Source organism: Stegodyphus dumicola, chromosome 9 (genome assembly GCF_044657685.1).
Source record: "Stegodyphus dumicola isolate Sdum_Otavi_A_Nest chromosome 9, ASM4465768v1".
Lineage (NCBI taxonomy): Eukaryota > Metazoa > Arthropoda > Arachnida > Araneae > Eresidae > Stegodyphus > Stegodyphus dumicola.
Window position 1 is genome coordinate 116,989,228 of NC_140776.1, and position 23,845 is coordinate 117,013,072.

General features: G+C 34.1%; 2 protein-coding genes across 2 annotated transcripts in view; both read right to left on the bottom strand.

Moving 5' to 3' along the window:
• LOC118199706 (fibroblast growth factor receptor 4-like) overlaps positions 1-23,845 on the bottom strand; it is a 267,774-nt gene that overhangs the window by 238,148 nt on the left and 5,781 nt on the right. The window contains exon 2 of the mRNA XM_085823962.1: positions 10,596-10,695. Within this exon, the coding sequence (XP_085680088.1) occupies positions 10,596-10,653 (58 nt within the window). The 5' untranslated portion in view covers positions 10,654-10,695. The remainder of the gene's footprint in view (positions 1-10,595; positions 10,696-23,845) is intronic.
• Positions 17,612-18,241, bottom strand: LOC146995463 (uncharacterized). Its single transcript, XM_085824539.1, has one exon. It carries the CDS (start codon positions 18,239-18,241, stop codon positions 17,612-17,614), a length of 630 nt encoding a protein of 209 aa, XP_085680665.1.

Here is a 23,845-nt window from a genome sequence, read left to right on the forward strand (position 1 = left end):
TTCACTGATTGGTCTGTATTAAAGGCATAAAAATTTTTCCAAATGCATAATAAATACAGGTTTTGGATGTCTTAGTTTAAGAACATACTGAAACAAAACAGAAAAAAGTTCTCTACAAATAGAAAACAAGATATACATCAGTTAATGTTGTTTCCCCTGTCAAAAATCGTATTCTGGCGGATAGCGCGCAAGCGCGCACTTTTAATACAAAAAAATAAGATCAAAATGTAAAGGTGCGCTTTATAAGCTGAATATAAAAATGATTAAGTTAAAGAAAAAATCAGCATACAAAAATTAAACTTTTACATGTACCTAAATGCTGTTTATTTAAAAGGCATAACATATTTATGAACTTAAAAATTTTCACTATCGGATAGCATAAAAAGTTCGCATGTTCGTCTTCTGTTATGTTTTCAAGCATATCATGGAATGTTGTTTAATCTTCACAAATCTGGTTACTCTGATCCATAAATAAATAACAATTCCATCGTCGATTAACACCATACATCCTCGCTGCAACACAATTTCCATTATCTTTCACCAACTGAATGACTTTGCTATTGAAGAATTATCGCTATTTGGCTGTGTTGTTATGTTTGCCAGGAGCCATATTTACTACTACAAGGAACACTAGATTGACTGTACTTTAACTAACGCAAATGCGATTTACTAAAGATTTCGATGTTCACTTCAAAATTACGGCTTCAAATGACTACAGAAAGAGAAAACAACTGACTGCTATTCCGCGAATTTATTCGGGTCGGGAGGGCATTATTACCCTAAATTCTCTCCCCTTTTCTCGAAACCCTAGAATAATATTCTCGTGAATATCTGCTTTGAACACAACCCACCTTTTTTCGCCGAATTATTTACTTCCTCAAGCATTTCCTCATTACACACATATCGTTACCCTTTACGCTTGCCAGTTCAGTATACGTTTATTCGAACGCCTGGGAAAAATCTTCGATTGAATGACTTCAACAGATAAAAGCATCGCCCATGTATCTTTTAGGTTTCTTCGTAAAGGAAAGGGTGCGCGTTATACAGTGACTATACCTAAAAATTAACAAATGTAATCTGAAATTATAGTTGCTCGTTGTACGCTGGAATATACGGTATGTTGTAGTTAATTGTTAAAGTCACGAATATTTCTGCGAGTATTATTTGCACACTTTTCAGATATCCTTCTGTTTTAGTGGTGGTGGAAAGATGGAGAACTCCATTGTACTTCTTCTAAGATGTCAAAGAGTACTCATGCCAAACGTTATATGGGTGTATTTTCAGAAGTGCTGAAGCCTTTCTCTGACAGACATACATATACATAACTTGGCGTAAAGGATGGTGCTACTGCACAATTTAAATAATAATAATACAATTTAAATAATAATAATAACAAAGCTCTCTTCATTGCACTGCTCGACTCTTTTAGCATAGTTTGTTGAATAATATGAAAGGAAAAAAGGCTAGAGGGCGCTGATGCTGGCAATATTGTGAGAGAATAAAGTTTGTTTATGTTGAAGGTGGCGGCCTAAGAATACGCTCTGTATATAGTGAATTAAAATATTGTTAAAAATGTTAAGATTAGTAAACTACTGAACCACCATCATCACCTGATTTAGAAACGCACAATTATATTATAGTTTCTTACATATATGGTTTTATTCTGTTTATTTATGTTGGTTAAATAGACTGAAATTCTTATATTCTGCTTTATATTTATAAAACTTTCACCGGTTTTTAAGTATTAATAATAGCATCTGAATATTTTTTTCTAAATCGGATAGCAGCATTTCAGTTTAATTACAGTTTGCTAAATGTAGAAAATTATGAAGCTATTCAGAAAATATTTCCTCGTTATCATATTTAAAACTTTAATACTACTATTGTTGCGAAATGAACTGAAGTAATAACTGGCGCGAGGCGCTGCTGTTCGTGACGTCAGCCTGCGTGCTGAGTGTTTCGAATGGTTTGTAGACAGAACGAAAGCTGATCTCGGAAGAGAAAGACTGTTTTGATGAAAATAAAGAATGGCTTATTAAGAATTTTTTTTCTTTATTCATAAGCACCCAGTCTCGGGTAGAGGCAGCCCGCAACTGAATGAACTGTTTTGAATATATTTGATTTATATATTTTCTGTGTTCTTTGCAACAACTATTAACAATAAACAAAAGACAAGTTGAAAGTGTCATTATATTCCTTTTCAAAAATTTCAAATTGGCCTACTTAAAAGACGGAAAAATATATGACATTTTTGTTTTCCAATTACATTACATGTGATCCTTTCATTTACTTCTGATATTACTCGTATGACAGTGTACACTTTGCCATATTCCGGTAGAAAATGGAAATGAGAACGATAAGACAGTGAATTAACTTAAAATAACTGGTTAGAAACTTAAACTTGAACACTGTATAACTATTTATACAGTTAAGACAATTACGAATTTTTTTTAAATACTATATATTTTATAGCATTTAAGTACTTTGTTTGTAAATTTTTTTATGTAATGTTTGTATATTTTTGTTAATTCTATTTCTTTGTTACTTGAATCAAAAATAAATCTAAAGATAACGTTAAAATTCTGTAGCAAAGCAAACTCTTATATAAATCAGCATTTCCTAGTTAAATTTATTCAAAGGACCATTTTACATTTTGTGCAAGACATCGGGATCTTTTAAATACTTTTGGTACAGCTTTGGCATACTTTGGTTAAGTGAATTCATCGCAGGAGGAAAACTTTTATAGTTCTAAGTCAACATTCCTAAAATTCCATGATGGTATAAATGGCTGAGTTCTGGTAAACTGAAACATCTCGACATTAAAAGTTTTTCTCATTTTAATCAGATATAAAACAAATCAGTATTAAAAACTTCATTTCTTTTGATAACATGCATCTACATTTTGAATCCCTTTTTAAAGTAGTGTCTGTACTACACTGTTGCCCTGCATAGTGTTTGCAGGGGGAAAATGGCATGGTTTTAGGCTTAATATGTTTTAAATGTTTATTAACTTTGAGAGACCCACATTGTTATCGTATCACGATATTTGGATAAGAGAGACTAGAATTATATTCTGTCTTCCTGTGCAGAGAACATTTTAAAATCAATACCAATTTAGGAACAAATTTTACATAAGCCCTAAATACTACTGCAGTGCAATAAGTGAAATAAATAATGCGTGTATTCATACATATACCGGTTGCAACAGAAAGAGCTTCCCCATTTGGAAAACTAATAAAATCTAAACTAAATATATGAAAATTTTCTTTTTATTCTTTGAAAGTGCACATAATGCTATTTTATAAAGTTAAATTCATTTGCTTAAATAAATCTGCAATTATAAATAACTGAAAAAGACTTCAGAAAAATTTATTTATTCACGGTTGTTAAGTAAACAGTACACTAATTTTGATTTAAATAAAATATTTCACCATAATGAAATCACATTTTACTGAAATCAAAATTTAATGTATCACCTTTAAAACATCTGAGTTATATGTCAATATCTTGCTTGACATTGTTATGTAAAATGTTGACTAAGATGACGCTTTAAATTCCACATTTATTAATTGTTTTCATACAAAAATAATAAATTCCTTAGAAATAGTATTTAACTTACACAGAACTAGACATCACTGATCATACTGGAATAGAAAAGGGCCAAATGCAGCTCCAGCATTTTTGACACGTAGGTAATCAATACAGCTGGTACTTCATATAAATTAAATGTTTTAATAAGGGAAATATACCGTTATTTATTTGTCATTTGCAAGACTAGCTTTAGCAACCTGTATAGCAGGGCTTAGAGGAAAATCTTAGATTTACCAGGCTTTTGCCCAAGTAAAGATCCAAACTATCTAATCTTGAGACCCAGGCACGTGTTCCAGATCCCGGAAAACACAGAACAGCTACCTCATGCAGTCAATTAAACATAACCCTTACCAATTAAATATTCTTGATGACGAATATTAAAAGAAAGCTAAGCCGGAAAATTGAAAATACAAGAGCGCGTGCATTAAATAAATAAATATCTCTTTTTGATTTTGAGAAAGTACTGGAAAATTCTAGCGCGTGATTTTAAAATCTTATAAAAGGAGGAAAACATCTCAGTTTGTAGTAGTTGCTTAGTTTGTTATTGTTTAAAAAAACTACTGTTGTTGATTGTAGCGAATTCGTGGATTAGCGTTCTTTAGCTGTTTTGAATTACGTTCTATTGCACATTTGAGTAGTTAAAAGAAAACTACTGTGAGATATTGTAATACTGCGTGATAATTTGAGAAAATTTAAGCATTTTTGTTGTGATAATAATAAATTTTTGTTCATTTTTTTTCATCGGACTTGTGCATTCATTTCATAACGAACCCGTACGCACGCAACAATTTTTGGTGTCAGAAGTGGGATTTGAATGCCAATAACAAGAGCGATGGAAGAACAATTCAGGCAAATGATGACTGCATTTGCTCCTTTCCAAGAAAAGATGGAAGGGGCCGTCAAATCCGTTAAGGAAGAAATGAAATTGGGCCAGGAATCCGTTAAGGAAGAAATGAAATTGGGCCAGGAATCCGTTAAGGACGAAATGAAAGCCGTTCAAGCTGGTCAAGAAAAGATTGAAGCATGTCAAGAAGAAATGAAAAGAGAAATTACCTGCATAATAGAAAATAAATTTGAAGCTATGGAAGGCAGAATTGGCACAGTTGAAAATAAAGTTGGACAAATTGAAGAAAAAGCTTCTTTCGTAAAAGATCAAATTGAAGAAAGAGTTTCTTCGGTGAAAGAAGAAATAGAAAAAAAAAGTTTCTTCTGTAAAAGAACATATAGAAGGGAGAGTTTCGGCTGTGGAGGAACGAATTGAAGGAAGAGTTTGTGCCGTCCAACACCAAATCGAACAACAAATTGATGAGAGAGTTTCTGCAGTTACCAAAGAAATGGATACTTTAAAGAAATTCGTAGCGTCGGCAGGGAGCAGGAGTGATGATTTTAAATTCTTACCAATGCCTGCTCGTTCACCTCTGAAGCTATCCACATATGATGGGAAGACCTCCTGGCAGGTGTATAAGACACAATTTTCTATCGTGGCGGATGCGAATGGATGGGATTCCCAAGCTAAGGCCTGTCATCTCGCCGCTTCTCTAAGAGCTGACGCAGCGGATATCCTTCAGACTCTTCCCGAAAACAAAAGGTTAGATTTCGAAGCTCTGTCCGGCGCCTTGGAGTTGCGCTTTGGGGAGAAGTGTTTAAAAGACTACAGCAGGCTCCAATTAAAATCTCGTCAACAGAAGCCTACCGAAACACTTCAGGAGCTCGCCACGGATGTTGAAAGGCTGTCCCACCTCGCCTTTTCGGAGTGCCCGACAGAAACAAGAGAAATCCTGTCGCTGCAATATTTCATCGACGGCATCCGAGATCCTGAAATACAGAAAGCTCTTCGAATGGCAGATGTAAAGGACATGAAAAGCGCTCTGTTGTACGCCATGAAGTTCGAGGCAGCCCAGCAAGCAACTAGTAGAGATCGCTACCCAGTTAGAGCTGTGCGAGTCCATGAGCCAGTGGATCAACTGATGGCTCGTTTAGATGATTTAGCCAGACAAGTCGACGCTTTGATACGGAGTAGGAGGGAGAAGAAAGTGGCTCTAAGGTGTTGGAGATGTGGTAGTGAAGGTCACCTAAGACGGAATTGCAGAGCACCCCAGGGTACGGAATATAAAGCAGATGATTTTACCAGACAAGTCAGTGGCTTGAGACGGAACATATGTGAAAAGAAACTAATTCTAAAATGCTGGAACTGCGGAGTTGAAGGCCACATACGAAGAAATTGCAGAACATCCCGAGGTACGGAAATTAAGACCATTTCCCAGCAACGACGCAGTACACAAATTAGTGACCATATCGAGGAACGGAGGTTGTCAGATAATGAAAAACCTTGTTTTAAAGCGCTTAAAATTTATACAGTGAGTGGCAACAGTAACGGAATGTCCATTAATGGGAATATCGATGGAGTTCCTTGCGATATGATCATTGACACAGGAGCTAATGTTACCATCATTAGGAAAGATTTAGCTGAACAGTTTAAAGATAAACTTATTTGGACGCCATCCTGTGTTACCCTTCAGACTGCGTCTGGTGATAAGATCGACATAACTGGGAAGTTAAACGTAAACATCACGTTTGGAAATGCCGCCTACCATCACACGGCTTATGTGGCGGATATCACAGATCCATGCATACTCGGATTGGACTATTTAAGGAAATACAATTTTTCCTTAGACTTCAAAAACAACAAACTGCTTTCAGCATCTGGTGACATGACTATCCATCCTCAGAAGAGATCCTCACTTGGAAATGCCGACGCCTTGTCCGAAAGACCCAGCTCGGGAAGCCGCCGAAATCATACCAGGGTCGAAAAGAAACGCAAGACTACCATCTATTCTCCATCTCAGAAGCTCTCCGGTCGAGACCTTCGTCTGCCTTGTGACCACGTGTTTGATCGCCATACGGATGCGCCTTCATCGCCTGAGGAACACATCCAAGACGCCCAGGCCCGGTTTGAGGGGATGCACCGTTCTGCACGAAAGCGAGTCAACTTGGCGACGGAGAAAATGAAGACCAGATGCGACACAAGAGCTACTAGACATAGATCGAACAAAGGAGACAAGGTGTGGTTGTGGAACCCGATTCAACGAAATGGACTGAGTCCTAAATTACAGTCACCTTCGGATGGTCCATATACAGCGCTGAACACGAATGACGTCGTGGTTCGGATCCGTGAGTCTTCGAACTCTTACGACAGGTTAGCTCATTACTATGGCCATAGTACATAATGTAAATAATTGTAAATAGTATAAGACCATGGTCCTTTTTGTTTATAAATGTGTATTTGATTTGATTTGTATTTAGTATTTGATTTGCATTTAGTATTTGATTTGTATTTAGTATTTGATTTGTATTTAGTATTTGTTTTGTATTTAGTATTTGATAGCATTTGATTTGTTCAAGTTAGTTATTGCATTTATTGTTTATATTGTTTGATATTGTAATGTAATGTTTATGCCTCAGTTGCATTTATGCCACAGTTGTAAATTTAGCTTCCTGTCCAGGGATTGTACTGCCCGGGACGTGCAGTCCTTGGGAAGGGGGCAGTGTTACGAATTTGGTATTTAAAAAGCTAATATTAGTTCAGTTATAAATTAATTGGTTTTATTTCTCGCGCAGTGCAGCGCGTGACGAATATTAAAAGAAAGCTAAGCCGGAAAATTGAAAATACAAGAGCGCGTGTATTAAATAAATAAATATCTCTTTTTGATTTCGAGAAAGTACTGGAAAATTCTAGCGCGTGATTTTAAAATCTTATAAAAGGAGGAAAACATCTCAGTTTGTAGTAGTTGCTTAGTTTGTTATTGTTTAAAAAAACTACTGTTGTTGATTGTAGCGAATTCGTGGATTAGCGTTCTTTAGCTGTTTTGAATTACGTTCTATTGGACATTTGAGTAGTTAAAAGAAAACTACTGTGAGATATTGTAATACTGCGTGATAATTTGAGAAAATTTAAGCATTTTTGTTGTGATAATAATAAATTTTTGTTCATTTTTTTTTCATCGGACTTGTGCATTCATTTCATAACGAACCCGTACGCACGCAACAATATATAAGAACAAACTAAGATGAAAACTTTGTAAAATAAAATTAACAGATGAAATCAGACTTCTTTATACAATTCTAACTCATTCATAGTAATAAATAATAAAAATTCATAATAACAAATTTAATCCTTGCTTAGATGAGTTAGCTTTGCACAAGTCCTTGAGATTATTGAATTTGTTAATCTTTGGAATATAGGTCTGTACCATTTTTCTCGGCGGATTCGTGAAAAGCCAGCTGCTCCAGCTCAGCATCACTGGACACATTTCTCCATACAATAAAGCCTCCTATAAAAGGCATGATTTGCCAATTGTAAGAACAACTTGGCTGGTGTCCTTTAAATATCAGGCCAAGGAAATCCTAAATGGCTATGTCACTTATGTTTGGAGATAGTGCTGGAGAGAAGCAGTCACCAAGTTGTATTTATATGTAATTTAGAATACACTTAATTTACTATTATTAATAATAATAGCAAGAATATAGTGGCTCATACTTCATATTTGATAATACCAATAACAACAAAGAAGTATGATGGTAGAAAATATATGTATACTGCACTGTTATAAAGCTTACTCTACTCTCTCTTTTAAGCCGGGCTGGGCCAAGAACAGAAAAACATCATGACAAAAGGAAAACATTTTTAAGCATATAATACAAAATTAAAAACAAAAAGACTTTTAAAGCATGCATTATGCAGGCTCATTAAAAGACATAGACGAAAGCAGTTCATAAATTATTCATTTAATTATAAGTTATCCATATGGAACAACATAAATAAGAGGACAATAAGTCAAGGATCATGTGTACTTGAAAGAATTGATCCAATCTAGGAAGACAATCTTCTTAAAGAATCGATCTATTTAGAACTAACAATATCTTTACTATTATATTTGTCTTACTATGTACACTGAATATATGTCTTACCAAAATTACCTGATATATATTTGTCTCATTATCTACGCTGACTATACAGGGTGCGGCAGCGTTCATAGTAGGATATTAAAAACACACCATAAGGCAGTAACTGTAATTCAATTATTACCTTTTATGTCAATTAATAGTTAAAGATATGCCATTTACTAATGTGTAAGTCATTGTCCATTGCATGGATTACTTTTCGAATATGATATATGTCAAATATGCCCCCTCTGCACAACACATTCATTTATTCGGCGTTGGAAGCTTTCCATAACTCGGCGTAACGTATTCCCTGGAACGTTGCCGACGGCAGTTCTGATGCGATCCTTCAACTCTGGAATGGTGGCACATCGTGTTCGGAAAACTCTTGCTTCGGAAAACTCTTGGTGGCCCCAAAGGAAAAAGGTCTGCACATGAAAGATCAGGTGAGCGAGGCGGTCAGAAAATATCACCAAAACGAGAAATTACTCTACCTGGAAATGTCTGTCGCAATGGTCCATCCATCTGGAACTTTCCCATGACGTCCCAAGTTGAAATGTTGCCGGAATAGACGCTGGGTAGCAATAACAGAGTAGTTATTCTTGAAATAACTTTCAACAGCAAAGGCACGATGTTGTGCACTCCACCGATCCATATCACTGTCACACTTGAAATGGCAGCTCATTAGTACACTAATGCGGCACGAGCTGGCGCGCACTCATGCAGTACGTCATTGTACTACGCAAGTCAAGAACGCTGCCGCATAGCGTCATTTGTATGTCATCCTGTATGTCTTATCAAAATCTAGAAGGCCTAATGAAATACATTACAAGCCAATTTAAATATTTCCAATGAAGATATTGTAAAATTCATGACGTGGTTAGTAAACTAGCACATACAAAGATGTAAAAGAATTTCAACTATAAATGTAAATAAAAGGTGATATTTAGAAATTTCCATTAACAATTCCACTAACGTTATTAACTACAAATACTGATTTCACTTGGCAACAAACTTTTTATAGAAACAAACACTTAGGACAGAGGTGAGCAATTGCTTTGGCTCGGGGATCACTTTGTAGAAGCGCGGACTATCGGAGGGATGCACTTTTTAAAATGATTGCATTCATTAGTTAATTCTACATTTCAGAAAAGGTGTCAACTCTACCATAAAAATCAATTAGTAAATAAAATAGTGTAAGTTTTATTCAATTTATTAATTATTTCGAGGTGTCGCTTCAAATTGTGCTCCTTGCGACTATCGTTTCATGCTACAGTAAACATACTGCTTTATATTACCAAAGAAATATTTGTTTGCACATTCTTCATTAAACACATGACATTCATCACTGATTTTACGTGTTTTCCGACTGTTCATGGTTTGACTAAAGCTGGGAATGTATCTATTTACTGTTGCAAAGACAAAATTATCCAGATAACCGGAAAAGCACTGCACATCGTATGTACAATGCGCATGCGTACTGACGTTGCCGTCCTAGTGGAAAATGCGATATAAATCTTCGGTTGCGAACAGGAAGGAAATTTCTGTTCAAGACGGGCTTTTCTAACTGTTTTAGGGGTCACAAAAAATGTCTTAGCGGGCTGCTATTTGCCCATCCGACTTAGCATATTGGACATGATTTCCTATCACTGAAAAATACAATATTTTAAAAATATAATATATGCTTCTCAAAAGCTTCTTTTATAACTATTACATATAACAACATAAATGTAGGATTTTAAATTCATAGCTTAATATTTTTCCTCGCGCGCTGTCTACATTTTAGCTGTTGACTGCACGAGTGAAATTGATAGAACTCTCGCCACTTTGTTTTATGAGAGGAGCTGTAAGATGTTACGGATATTGTGTTAATATATATACGATGATATAGATGTTGTATTAATAGATGAACTATATTATAGATGTATTAATGTTTTATTAAATGTGTTTTGTTTGAACATGAATTGTGATTTCGAAACTAAAGAACCCACATAAATATGGAAGTTTTATGTACAATTATCATTATATCTATCAAATGATTTTTTAAAAAAATCAGTACTTACCATTTAGAAGAGATGCAGATAGAAGCAAAAAAAATGAAGTATAAATTTCTAAATACATTCTGATTAGATGTTATAAGTGTATACTTGGGAACAACTATACCTAAAACAAAAATTTTCAGAATGAACAGACTAATTACAGACTAAGAAATTACAGACTAAGAATATTGCACGATACTGTATTGCTTCAAATTTAAGCCACACAAGTACTTTAAAATTGAAAATAAAAACATTATTTTAGACCCAATCATAGGAAAGTGGGGAATCAACAGAAACAGAGTGTTAAAATATTTGCTTTGAATTTAAACCCACCCTAATTTTACACCTTAAAAATTTTAATAAGTATTCTAGTGTAAATCTGAAGGACAATTATTTAACACTGATGTTTGACAACATACCACACAGGTACACTCCTCTAAAAGAAAAGCAACAACGGCAAAACATGGAATAAAATTTAAAAAAAAATAAAAAAACTATTTTATGGATATGCGCTTTATCCTATAAGCGAATGTAGCCTTACTAGACCATACAGCAAATAATAAAGCAAAGACATGCAAAACCACATGTGTTCCGATCATCACATCACGAAAGGCCTAATGGATCAGAAGAATGTGCAATGGAAACATGTCGCTAGTAACGAATATGATACCCTCTAACTGAAATGCATGCTTGACAACGGTGAGGCAAGCTGGCAATAGTGTCGTTAGTTGCTTGTTGTGTCAGTAGCTCCCATTCCTACAGTAATGCATGTCAGAACTCGTGAAGGGGACCTGGCTGTACACTGAGACCTACTATCTGTAGTCCCAACATTTCCAACACATGTTCTCTGACGTTCAGGTCCGGTTATTTAGCAGGCCATGATAGATGTGGAATGACTTAACTCTCTAGTAACTTCGTGTCACTGCAGCTCTATGTGGTCGGGCGTTATCCTCCATAAATATCACGTCGATACCCATTGCAGCGATAAAAAGATGCACAAGAGGGTGTACAGTTTCTTCGCGATATCGGACGGCTGTGACGAAACCACCCTTTTCGTCCTCTAAGGGCAGACAGTTTTTTGTACCAACGTCAATAAAGCCTTTTTCTTTCGTTCTGCATCCTGTTCATTTTTTTTTTTTTTTTTTTTTTTTTTTTTTTTTTTGCTACTATACATTGCTTACCCTTTAAGTACTACCTTGTACCTCTGTAGTACGAATTTTATGTCTCTCATTCGATTTTGTGAGCAGTCATGGCCAAAATCAGAAAAGTTGCTTGAGTTTTGCACACTAGTGTACATATTAAATGGGTACTATTCCGTTTTGAGAACCGTAAAAAATTGCAGCGAAAATGTATGCGCAAAAGCGCCAAATCTAGCAAACGCGGCCACTTAACAGCGCGCCAAATCTAACGTATGCGCTGATTTTAGATTGCGTAAGTTTATATAGTTCTATATTTCTTAAGACGCCATTGAAATACTAGTTTAATTTTTAAATCCTTTTTTGATATCCTATGGATTTAACAATTTGGGAAATGCCCATAACGAAAAGTCGGCAATAGAATTTTGGGTAAAGTGCAGAATCACCCGCTGTTTGACGCGTTTCTAAGAATTGCACATACTGGGTATCCATGTGCACATCGACCTATTTTCACTTAAAAAAAAAAAAAAATATCCCAGTATTGCACAAAAATGGCACTGCGCACACCATTGACTTTATCTATGTACCCATCGACCTATTTTCACTTAAAATGTAAAAGAAAATTGACAATAATTCACTTGTTTTTACCCTTGTAAAAAGCGGCAAACAAATAAGTGAGCGGTTCTGCACTTTACCGAGAATATTTTCAAAGAAAAGGCATCATTCATTATAGAAAATTACGTTTGAACAACCAACGAGATGAAATTATGCTTTAGCGATAAGTCGGTAGCGAAACAGCGGTGCAGGCATCCATTCAGTTATGTTTAGCAATTTTTATATAAATTATAATAATAATCTGAAATAGTTATTTACTCTTATGCTTCCATTCAGTCATGTTTAGCCTTTTTCATATAAATTATAATAATAAAAAAGTAATATATGAAATTAACCTTTCATCTGAATTAAAACATCAATCTTAGATAGTTATTTACTATTATACTTCCTTTCTTGCCGCAATTATTTTTGGCAGCATTGCCATCAAAAATAGTTTGGCGACTTTTTACGGCCCTCGAAACCGAATAGTACCATTAAATGTACACTAGTGAAATAAAAACTCTTTCGAAAACTGCTTCCAGAAAAAAGGAAAGACTTAGAAGAAAAAGTGACGTAGTGACGTAAAAATAAGCGGAGAATAAGTCCACTTTTAGCAATCTTGCTTTTAAGCAGGAAGAAAGGAAATAAGGACTTTGGCGAACGCCGTTTCCTCGAGTCCGTGAGGCTTGGTAAGTTACCCAAGTCTACTTACATTTTGTAAAAATGTTGTTAAATCGTCGTTGCCATTTAAATATTATTTATATTCACGGAATAATTGTACGTTATTTATCAAATTTAAAATTTTAAATGAAAATGAATTCGTTGGCAACATTGTATTTCATATTTAGTTTTGGCAACAAAGAAAATTCTTAAGTTGGGTTTGAAAACCACTGTTAATGGCTAAAAAGCAAATGTATGATGAGAAACTGCAATTAATATGAGAGAGATGTTGTAAATAGGAGAGTAATTAACGTCAAACGGTGTCTCTTTTATTTAGCAGCGTTAGCAACACATCTATTTATCTATCTCTTGGTCTATGTACTTCTTTATCTACTTCTTATTTTTCAGTCTTTGTTCATATAAATGTGAAGCTCTGTCTACCTCTCTGTCTATGTAATTTTGCATCCCTACTACAGAGTTGGAAAACGAGACCACAATTATGATCCACTCATTCTATAAGCACGTATATTGCTATCTAGTTACTGACAAAATCAAAAGCAAATTTTCTTTCTTTTTCCAATTATTACCACTACCACTAAATCATATTGTTTTTAGCCCAAAGGAGCAATTTTCCCAGGAGGGCTATTAATTTTGTTTCGGCATTTTGCGTTGATTCACTATAAACGATGAAACACTTTTAAAATTGTTGCCACCAAATATTAGAGCCCTGTATTATATTTAAAGAAATTAAATAATGAAGAATTTGCATAAATGTATGTGTTTGTTTCTCACATTGTGATAAAACAGCAGTACCTACAGCTATCCAATTTTGAATAACGTACATCTCCCCACGAATATGGGCATCTGGAAGCCCAAATTTCGAATTTGTTTTATCATCTATTTCATATTTTGTAAACTGAGTTTTTGATTAAGAAACTCAACAATTTCAAAGCGAGCAATGGCAACACTGTACGGAGAGAAAAACAAAATTCATCCCCAGCGCGCGAGAGTGTGTATCGGAAATTCTTAAGATATGCTCTTTTAAATATTTTGTGGTATTGTTGTTGAATTTAATTTTATGGTCTAAGTGCGAAGATTGATATTTAATAAATAAAGGTAACACACAAAACGCTTTTAAAAAAACGCCCAAAAAACTTTGGGCGCAATATAAAATTTGAAAGCTTTCAGATTTGTTTCCCTTTCTTTTCTTCATTGTACGCGAGCGGAAAAAAGGTCATCTTTTCATTCTTTCAAATAATTTTAACAAAGTGCGTAAACCACATTTGGCGTTATTATCGCTTATAACGAATATGCCAAAGTTCAAAACGCGCCAAAATGTAAATTCACGTATATTTTAGGAAATTTCAAATAAAAAAAACTTTAAATTTTTTTGCAGGTATGCTTAGAAATACATCTACTTAAAGATTTTATAGGTTATAATTTTATAGGTTATAACTGAAACCTTTTTTCGAAACATTTTTATAAATTATTAAAAAATACAAATTTTTAAAATAAATCGTAAAAATTCGGTGAATTTTATTTGGAATGAACCTAAATTTCGAAATGTGAAAGAAAGAATCAAGTACATTTAATAAAAAAGAGATATTAATAATTATTCATTCATTCCAAATTTCAATTAACATTGAGGAGCTAAAATTTTGAGAGCTAATTTTTTAAAAACTACTCGTGCGATTTTTAAAAAACTTGGCAGTTTGACATAATTTGAGCAGTAGAATCAAAATTCGAAAAAATTTGGAATATCATTTCAGAAAATGTCTGATTTTGTGTCAAAATACCTATATTAGTACGCATAAATTTAATATATATCCTAAATTGCGCTTTCGAGACATATAAAATGCAATTTGAACGGGAGATATAAAACTGTCCCCTTTTTTTATTTTATTACTTTTTGCAGTGTACGTACTGTACATTGTATAGGTAATATTCTGTTCATAAAAATCGTTGACACCGCTAGAGTCATTATCATGTTTTTAGCCTAAAGGAGCATTAGCTCAGAAGGGTTATTAATTTCGTTTTGGCAAACAGCGTCGATTCACTTTCTGCGTTGATTCACTTTTCAAACTGTTGCCACCAAATATTATCGCCCTGTTGTACAGTTAGAAAAATTAAATAACGAAGATACTGCATAAATGTATGTATGTTTCTCGAATTGTGCTAAAAAACGGTACCTAGAGCCATCCAATTTTGAATAACGTAATTTGCTCCTGAATATGGGCATCTGTAAGTCCTAATTTGGAATTTGTTTTATTATTGATTTCATATTTTGTAACATTTTAACGAATTTTGAGGTAGGGTACGAACTGCGCCAAATTTGATCGAAAATCCCCGTCCCCCTCTTTTTTAATCCACGAACTGCGCGACGTTTCCTGTCCCCCATTTCTTTCCAAGAAGATTGGGTGCTACAAGAAGTCGTTTATCGCCATTAATGGGACATTCTATTGAGACTGCAAGCCTTTATTTTCGTTTATCACTATTGTAAAAATTGTGCATGTAAAACAAATATTAATTTAAAGTCTGGCGTGTGCTAAAAAATAAATTTCTTTTACACTCATTTTAAAGTTTTATGATGCTTAAAGGAATGATGAGCCAGATCTTTTTATTCTCTGTAAGAATTACAAACTTTCCAAATTGTAGATTTTAGTCGCTGATATATACATATCAGTTTTGAATAGTAAAATTGATAGATTAATGACATACACAAAAGTGATATATAATCAACGTATCAAATATCGGATTTGTAGCTCACCTTAAATAAGTTTTTTGTCTAGATAAATATTAACAAATCTTCTTAGATAGCAGAATGTTTTTAACTTTCAAATTTACCATTTTAGGTAAACAGTTCTAATTTAATTATATAAATTATCTTTATTAAATCTAAAAATTGGACTTCTTAAATCGTTCTAAATTCACACTAATATTATTGCAATATATTCCCGTATTAAGCTTTCCATTTTTAATCATTGAAGTTATTTTAAGGTTATTTAACTTTGTTACAAATTCCATATTTTAATACTAGAAACGAACTTTATTATATTTAATACTAGAAACGAACTTTATTATATTTAATACTAGAAACGAACTTTTAACAAATTCCATATTCTAATACTAGAAAATATCTATTCTGTTTTCCACCTGATGTACTTTGAAATACATTTAATTTCTAATACACATTTAATTAATAAATTCATAATTATGAGCGTCATCAGAATTTTTATAATTAACAAAAAAAAAAAAAAAATTCAAACTCCCTTATATTCATATCCTGGGATTTTCAGTCTCCCTTTTAATCCATTCCTTTTTCACATATTGTTGCACTGTACTCAAGTTTTCATGTATGTAAAATTTATATAATTTGTATTGTATTTATGCCAATTTATATTTAAATGATAATTTTTACAAATTCTTGCTTCATAACTCTAGTTAACAGAAGATGTTTCTAACACCTTGGCAAAGCTTAATCTTCAGCATGTAGCTTATTTTCTAACCTAGTTTCAGGCTGACTTATTTGTAAAATTAGTTACTTGAAATTATTTGTTAACAAAGTTGGTCGCTAAATCACGCTAATAATATTTCTAACTGTTGTAATTTATAATGCAACGAGTTCATACGATTTATAATATAATTCATTTATAATTTTTTCAGCAGTATTGAAATTAATAGCAGATACTAATAATGTTATACATTTAGATTAGAATGATTTAGTTGCCATTGACTTCTTCACTCATGCTTTTATGCTACTTCCTAATATTTCATAATGGCATACAGGTAAGTTTAACTTATTCATTAAACATGTAAATCTCTAATTCAGCCCACTTTTGTTCTTATGTGTGCTGTATCTTCTATTTTCTTTAATATACTGTTCAGCCTAATTTCAAAAGGTCTTATGATCAAGCGGAAAAGTCACTAAACATTGGTAGTTCGACCCGAGTTTCTAGTCCCAGTGATCCCCTAACTCTTTCTTTTTTTGTACTTATTTACTGTGTAAAAATGTATAGTAAAAATTTCAGTTCATGAAGTAAAAATACTTTTAAAATTTATTCTTTAAAAATATTGCAAAAATTTTCACCTTAGTGTGTCTTTTTACAAATCCCTCTGATAAGAAAAAATAAGAAAGAAATTAACTTGGTTTCGGTGATTGATACCTCAGTGCAAATTATGTGTAACTTTTTCCAAAAGCATAGAGTTTATATGGATATCAATAAATTATGGATTATTTCTCATCTAATTTTCTTAACATTTTTATTCCAGAATTTTCCTTTCACACTGTAGTGTTTAATTTTATGCGTGTTTATGCACGCACTAATGTACACTATTCGAATCACGAATGTCGCTGCCTACGCATCTAACTATCTAACGACGTATCTAAATGCCACATCTAAAAAATTTCTGCAGGCGGTGGTTCAGCTATAATTCTATGATCAATACTCAATCTAGATTTAAAAGGATTTATTAAAATACTAAAATTAATCTAATCTAGAATCTAGAATCGAATCTAATGTTACATGTCATGAGCAGCGTTCTAGCTGCGTCATAACAAATCGAAAGTCAAGTTCTCACTATTGCCATTCTGAGGCAGAGAAAAGTTTGTTTCTAATCAAACTGGAACATTGGCATAGTGAAAGTTTCTAGTCAAACCGGAACATCCCGGCCCCCGTTGGACAATTGTCCAACATCATTTGGAAATAGGAGTGGGCTGATATTGGAGACGGCTCGACGAAAGATTCCATCTGAAGTTCTGACGTCTACGACTCGTACTAGGCCATCTGAACCAGGAAAGGTTTCCTCGATGCGAGCTAGTGTCCACTTCATGGGTGTCTTGCTTTTATCCTTTAACAAGACTAGTTGTCCTGCCTTGAGATTGGATCTCACTTGATTCCATTTTGAGCGGTTCTTCAAATGAATAAGATATTCCACGCTCCAACGGTTCCAGAAATTAGCTCTAAGTTTTTGAATTAAAGTCCATCTAGAAGACAAGGTCAAAGAATCTACAGAATCATTCGGTTCTGGTATCGACAAAAGTGGAGCTCCTATTAGGAAATGACCTGGAGTCAAAGGCTGAAGATCTGTTGGATCAGCCGAAATAGGTGACAGAGGTCGAGAGTTCAAGCAGGCTTCTATTTGTGTAATTAATGTATACAGCTCTTCAAAGTTTAAAATTGTCGTTTTCGCGACCTTTGTCAAATTTCTCTTCATTGATTTTATATTAGCCTCCCATAACCCGCCAAAATGCGGGAAAAAGAAGAAGGAATAAATCTCCATGTTATACCTTCTTCGGAACTAAAGCGCTGAATACGATCCGATCTACAAATTCTAAAGAGTTTATCAAGAACATTCTTCGTTCCCTTGAAGTTCGTAGTGTTATCACTCCAAACAATGGATGGTTTAGATCGTCTGGCAATAAACCTTCTAAGGCATGCTAGAAATGCTTCAGTAGACAAATCCGATACTACTTCTAGATGAATAGCCTTTGTACTCGTACTAAAGCAAATAAATATCGCGATGTATGATTTTAACGTAACTCTAGATCTTTTCAATTTAGGCTTGGTGATAACTGGACCTGCAAAGTCCAGTCCTATTTTTTCGAATGGTATAGTTATTACAACTCTATCTCTAGGTAAGTCTCCCATCATTTGGTTTATGGTTTGGTTCCCTATTCGAAAGCGCGTCATGCATTTACTTATAACGCGTCTAACTCTATCTTGTCCGGAAGGTATCCAGTATAATTGTCTAATAAGAGGAAGTGTTGTTTGAACGCCCGAATGAAGAGATTTTTTATGATAATAATCTATGAGTAATTCAGTGAAATGATGTCTTTTGGGTAAAAGAAGTTGATGTTTCATGTTTCTGGTCTTCTGAAAGATTGGAGAAACGTAGTCTCCCACCAACTCGTAAAAGTTCATCTTCATCCAGAAATACATTTAAGGATAAAACCTTACTATTACTTGGAACTAATCGTTTTGACTGCAGGCACTTAATTTCAGGTTGAAATTCAGAATGTTGTACACATTTGACTAGCACCTTTGTTGCATTCTGTAGTTCAGAAGCACTCAAAAAACTTTCTTTTCTTAATGGTGGATTGGTTCTACAGTTGTTCGCAAACCTTAAACACCACGCAGTAGTTCTAATCAATTTGCTGAATGACGAATACCTTTTAATGAATTCGTTTTCAATAAAATTTTCACCTGTGACTGTTGAGTTCACTACAGCTCCCCTTCGAAGTTCAAGCTCTTCATTATCTTTGAAATCTCTTGCTGATTCTGCAAGTTTAGGCCACGAATCAATGCTCTGTAATAGCCACTTAGATCCATGCCACCACATTTCACTATTTCGTAGTTCAGACAACGTTATTCCTTTCGTGGAATTTGTCTTTGTTCTTCTGGTCATCATATCAGCCGGATTTTCATCTCTAAGGCAATAATTACAGGACTCAGGTGATGTTTTCTCTCGTATTTTCATTACTCGATGCTGGATAATGGCTTCCATTTATTTAGATCGCCCTTTATTCAATGTAACGTAAACTGAGTCTGACCAAAAATATACATTCATCTGGAGTCTTTTCTCTAACTGTTCTTTCACATTCGAGGCTAATCTTGCTCCGATGAGCGCCCCCATCAACTCTAATCTTGGAAGGGACAGCTTCTTCAGTGGAGCTACTCTAGTTTTGGAAATGACAAAACTACTTCCTATTTCACTGTCCATCGTGACGTATCGCAGGTATATCACAACTCCATATGCCTTCTGACTAGCGTCGGTAAAGCAATGCATTTGATTATCTCTCAATTCAGACTTGTTAGTCTTTCGGAAGTAATGTCGCGGAATGTTTACATTCTGAATCGCTGACAGTTCATTAATCCATTTTTTCATTCTGTTTTCAAAGTCCAATGGTAACGGATCATCCCAATCTACCCCAAATTGCCAAATTTCCTGCATTAGTATTTTTGCCCTAATAGTGAATGGACTTATAAATCCAATGGGATTGTAAAGCTTTCCAATGGTTTTAAGAACTTCTCTTTTTGTCATTAACTTTGTTTTCCCTTGATTAGTTAGATTTTGTGATTCTATCTTCAGAAGGTCTTCCTTGTAATTCCATTTATATCCCAATACCTTCTGTTACAGAACTTTCTGGATTTCACCATTTTCGTATTCGTCAAAAACTTCCTGCAGATTTCCACAATTTGTTTTCCATTTTCGCATGTTGAAACCAGCAGCCTTCAATATATATCTAATATCTTCATATATGAGTTTGGCTTCGTTTCCGTCTTCATCCCCACCTATTAAATCGTCTACGTATGAACATTCGTTCAATAGTTTAACTGCTTTCTGATTTGTTTCTTTAAAGGTATTTATGTGATGTTTGATAGTAGGGGCAAGCAAAAATGGGCTGGATGTAGCTCCAAACAAAACGCGAGTCATCCTAAGTATTTTCGTGTTCGTTTTCCCATCATTATCTGTAAGGTTATTTGCCCACAAAAATCTTACAGCATCCCTATCTTCAGGTGACAGAGAAATCTGGAGAAAGGCTTGTTCAATGTCGGCAGTAAATGCTATGCTATGTGTATGAAATTGTATTAATATCTCTAACAATGGTGGATTTAAATTAGCACCGTAACAGAGACAATCGTTTATAGAGTATTTATTTTTCGAATGGCTGGATGCATCAAATAGTACTCTCACGGGTTTGTCAGGTCAAATAACTGGCTGGTGAGGCATGTAATAAATTCTTCCTGTTTCTTCAGAACTTGGATCAATTTCCTCAGCTATACCCATGTTTAAATGCTGTTCTATAACTGAGTGATACTATTGATGAAGCAGTGGATCATTTCTCAACCTTTTAACCAGTTTATTAAAGCGAACTTCTGCATTTACGTAATTCGTTTTTAATTCAGACAAATGTTCATTCAAGGGAGTTTAACCTCATATCGCTTTTCTTTAAATTTGATAGTTCTGTTAAAATTCTCTAAAATGTCATTATCTATTTTACTAATTTCCTTCCCCTTGTTCTATTCCCAATGTTTTCAATTCCCAAAACTGCTTTAACTGTGTTGAGACCAATTTGTCATCAACAATAATGTCTATGTTTAACAATTTACCGTTAGAATCAGTCCGGCCTTGAAGGCACCATCCAAATATTGTTTCGGAAGCTATTATTTTTAAAACGTTTAAGTCTACCAGTTATTACTTCATGATAGTAATCTGCTCCGATCAAAACAGCAATATTTTATCACTGAATTCACAAGAATCAGCTAAATGTAATGCTATTAACTCTTTGTTAATTTTGGAAACTGGGATATCAGGGAAAGGTAAATTAGTTGCACATATTTGGTTAGTTTCTAAAGCTTCAATTTCTATATTTAGGGATGGTTTACTTCTGTTTTTTAGTTTGACTTTAACAACATTGTAAGTTTGTTCTGTTGCCTGGTTAACCCCAAAGGCAAATACGGACAAAGTCTCCTTTCGAATAACAGGTAATTTACACTTCTCTGAAATGTCCCGAATTATAAAACTTCTCATCGATCCATTGTCTAATAGAATACGAACTGATTCTAAATTATCCTTCTCAGAAAATGGACGTATCATCACAGTACACGTTTGTAGCAATGCACTGAGGAAAGTTTCGGTTTTTAATTGACTAATCTGAACATCTTCTTTACTGGATGGAATTATCGACACGACCTTGTTTTTCTCCGATTTGGTTTCGAGTTGGAAACAAATAGACCTATTGTGTTTTTTATTACATATTTCGCACATTTTTCTTTCCTTACACTGCTTAATTTTATGCTGAGATTTTAGACACAAAAAACATCGGGCTTCAGATTGTAAAATATTTCTTTTCTCCTCCACGGTTTTAATTTCGCAGCGCTCCGAATCGTGTAGTTCATCACAATATATGCATTTACTGCTAGCGACTGGAGCAACATATTCATACGTTTTAGGCGAACTTTATTTCAAACTGTTTACTGCACTTGTTGTTTACATTATCGTGAGCGGAGTGTAGATGATCGTTTGATTTATGCCTCCAGTTATGAATCATTTCCGCTCGGTGTTTTGTTTTTGTTTCTCTACTTTCATTTAACTGCGTAGCTCTTTCGCGGCTTTCTATTTCTTTACGAATAAATTCCATTAATTCGTTAACGTTCCATGTTTGGTCACTTTTTCTACTGCGACTATATTCTAATGTTATCTCTAATGGAATTAATTTTAACAATATTGGGCAAAGTAAAATACCGTAAGTTTCTGATACGACGTTCATTGACTTTAAGCATCTAATTTGAGTTTCACACTGATCATATAAATTCCTAACATTTTCTATATCCCTTACATTTCTAACAGGGTAAAGATTTAACAGTTTATTCATGTGAGCATTTATTACCAAATCTTTTCTCCCAAACCTGTTAATTAACAATTCTATAGCTGAATCGTAGTTCTCATTTGTAAGCGAGAGTCCGGAAACGGCATTACAAGCTACCCCACCTAGTAATGACTTTAAGTAACTGAATTTATTTACTTTCGATAATGAGTCATTGTTATGGATAGCTGCCTCGAATTGACTCCAAACTTCCTGCCAGTTGCTAGAATCACCAAAAAATTTAGCGATAGCCAATTTTGGAAGGCGAATAATTTTATTATTTTCAAGTTTGGAATCTATAGCGGTTTCATTAGGATCCGAATTTTTGAGTTTGTGTAATTCCCTTAATTTTTTTCTTGCTCTAAATTGCCACAGTTGGATTTTTTCTTCATATTCTAGAGCGGATGAAACTTCAAGTTCAAATTCATCCTCTGGGACCTTCAAATCCTGTTCTATTTGAGTGTTTAAATCACTCAGAGTTTTTGCCTTTTCGTTTAATATGTCTAAAGTTTCTTCTATTACATTTATACTAACGTCATCTTTGCTTAATTCTATCTCAATTTTCTTTAGTACCTTGGACACTGCGGTCCTTAATACTTTGCGTTTCGATTTAAACTTAGCGACAGGATCTTCCATAATTACACTTTAAATAGAAAACTTATCATACCTGTTTTTTGCAGGCTTCGCACACTTCAAACCGTGCAATCCATACTTACGAATCCATATTTTCGAATATTAGCCGACTTCCCGGCCGATGCACCAAAAAATGTTTATGCACGCACTAATGTACACTAATTAACTGCACTAATGTAAACATTCGAATCACGAATGTCGCTGCCTACGCATCTAACTATCTAACGACATATCTAAATGCCACATCTAAATTTCTGCAGGCGGTGGTTCAGCTATAATTCTATGATCAATACTCAATCTAGTTTTAAAAGGATTTATTAAAATACTAAAATTAATCTAATCTAGAATCTAGAATCGAATCTAATGTTACATCTCATGAGCAGCGTTCTAGCTGCGTCATAACAAATCGAAAGTCAAGTTCTCACTGTTGCCATTCTGAGGCAGAGAAACGTTTGTATCTAATCAAACCGGAACATCGGCATAGTGAAAGTTTCTAGTCAAACCGGAACAATGCCTTTTCTATAATAATTTACATTTGTTTATAATTTTATGCGAATGAAAGTGATTATTTAATTGTATAAGCTTTGCTGAAAGATAAACGAGAAAACAAATTTCTATCACTTGCGGTCAAGAGAGTGTTTGATGTAATAATTATTATATATTTTCTTTGACAGTTTTTATTTAATTTCTTTCATTTATGCATTACTACATAGTTCTTTTCAAAAAATATTTTTCTGTGCCGCTATGTCCGTATTTCAGTTTCAAGGTGCCCCGTGTAGGGTATATAATGCTTAATAAACTTATGATATGAAAGAGATCTAAATTCTCTTCTCATTTCTGCTGTATTTTTTAAATTTCAACCCCTAAGAAATTTACTCTAGAAA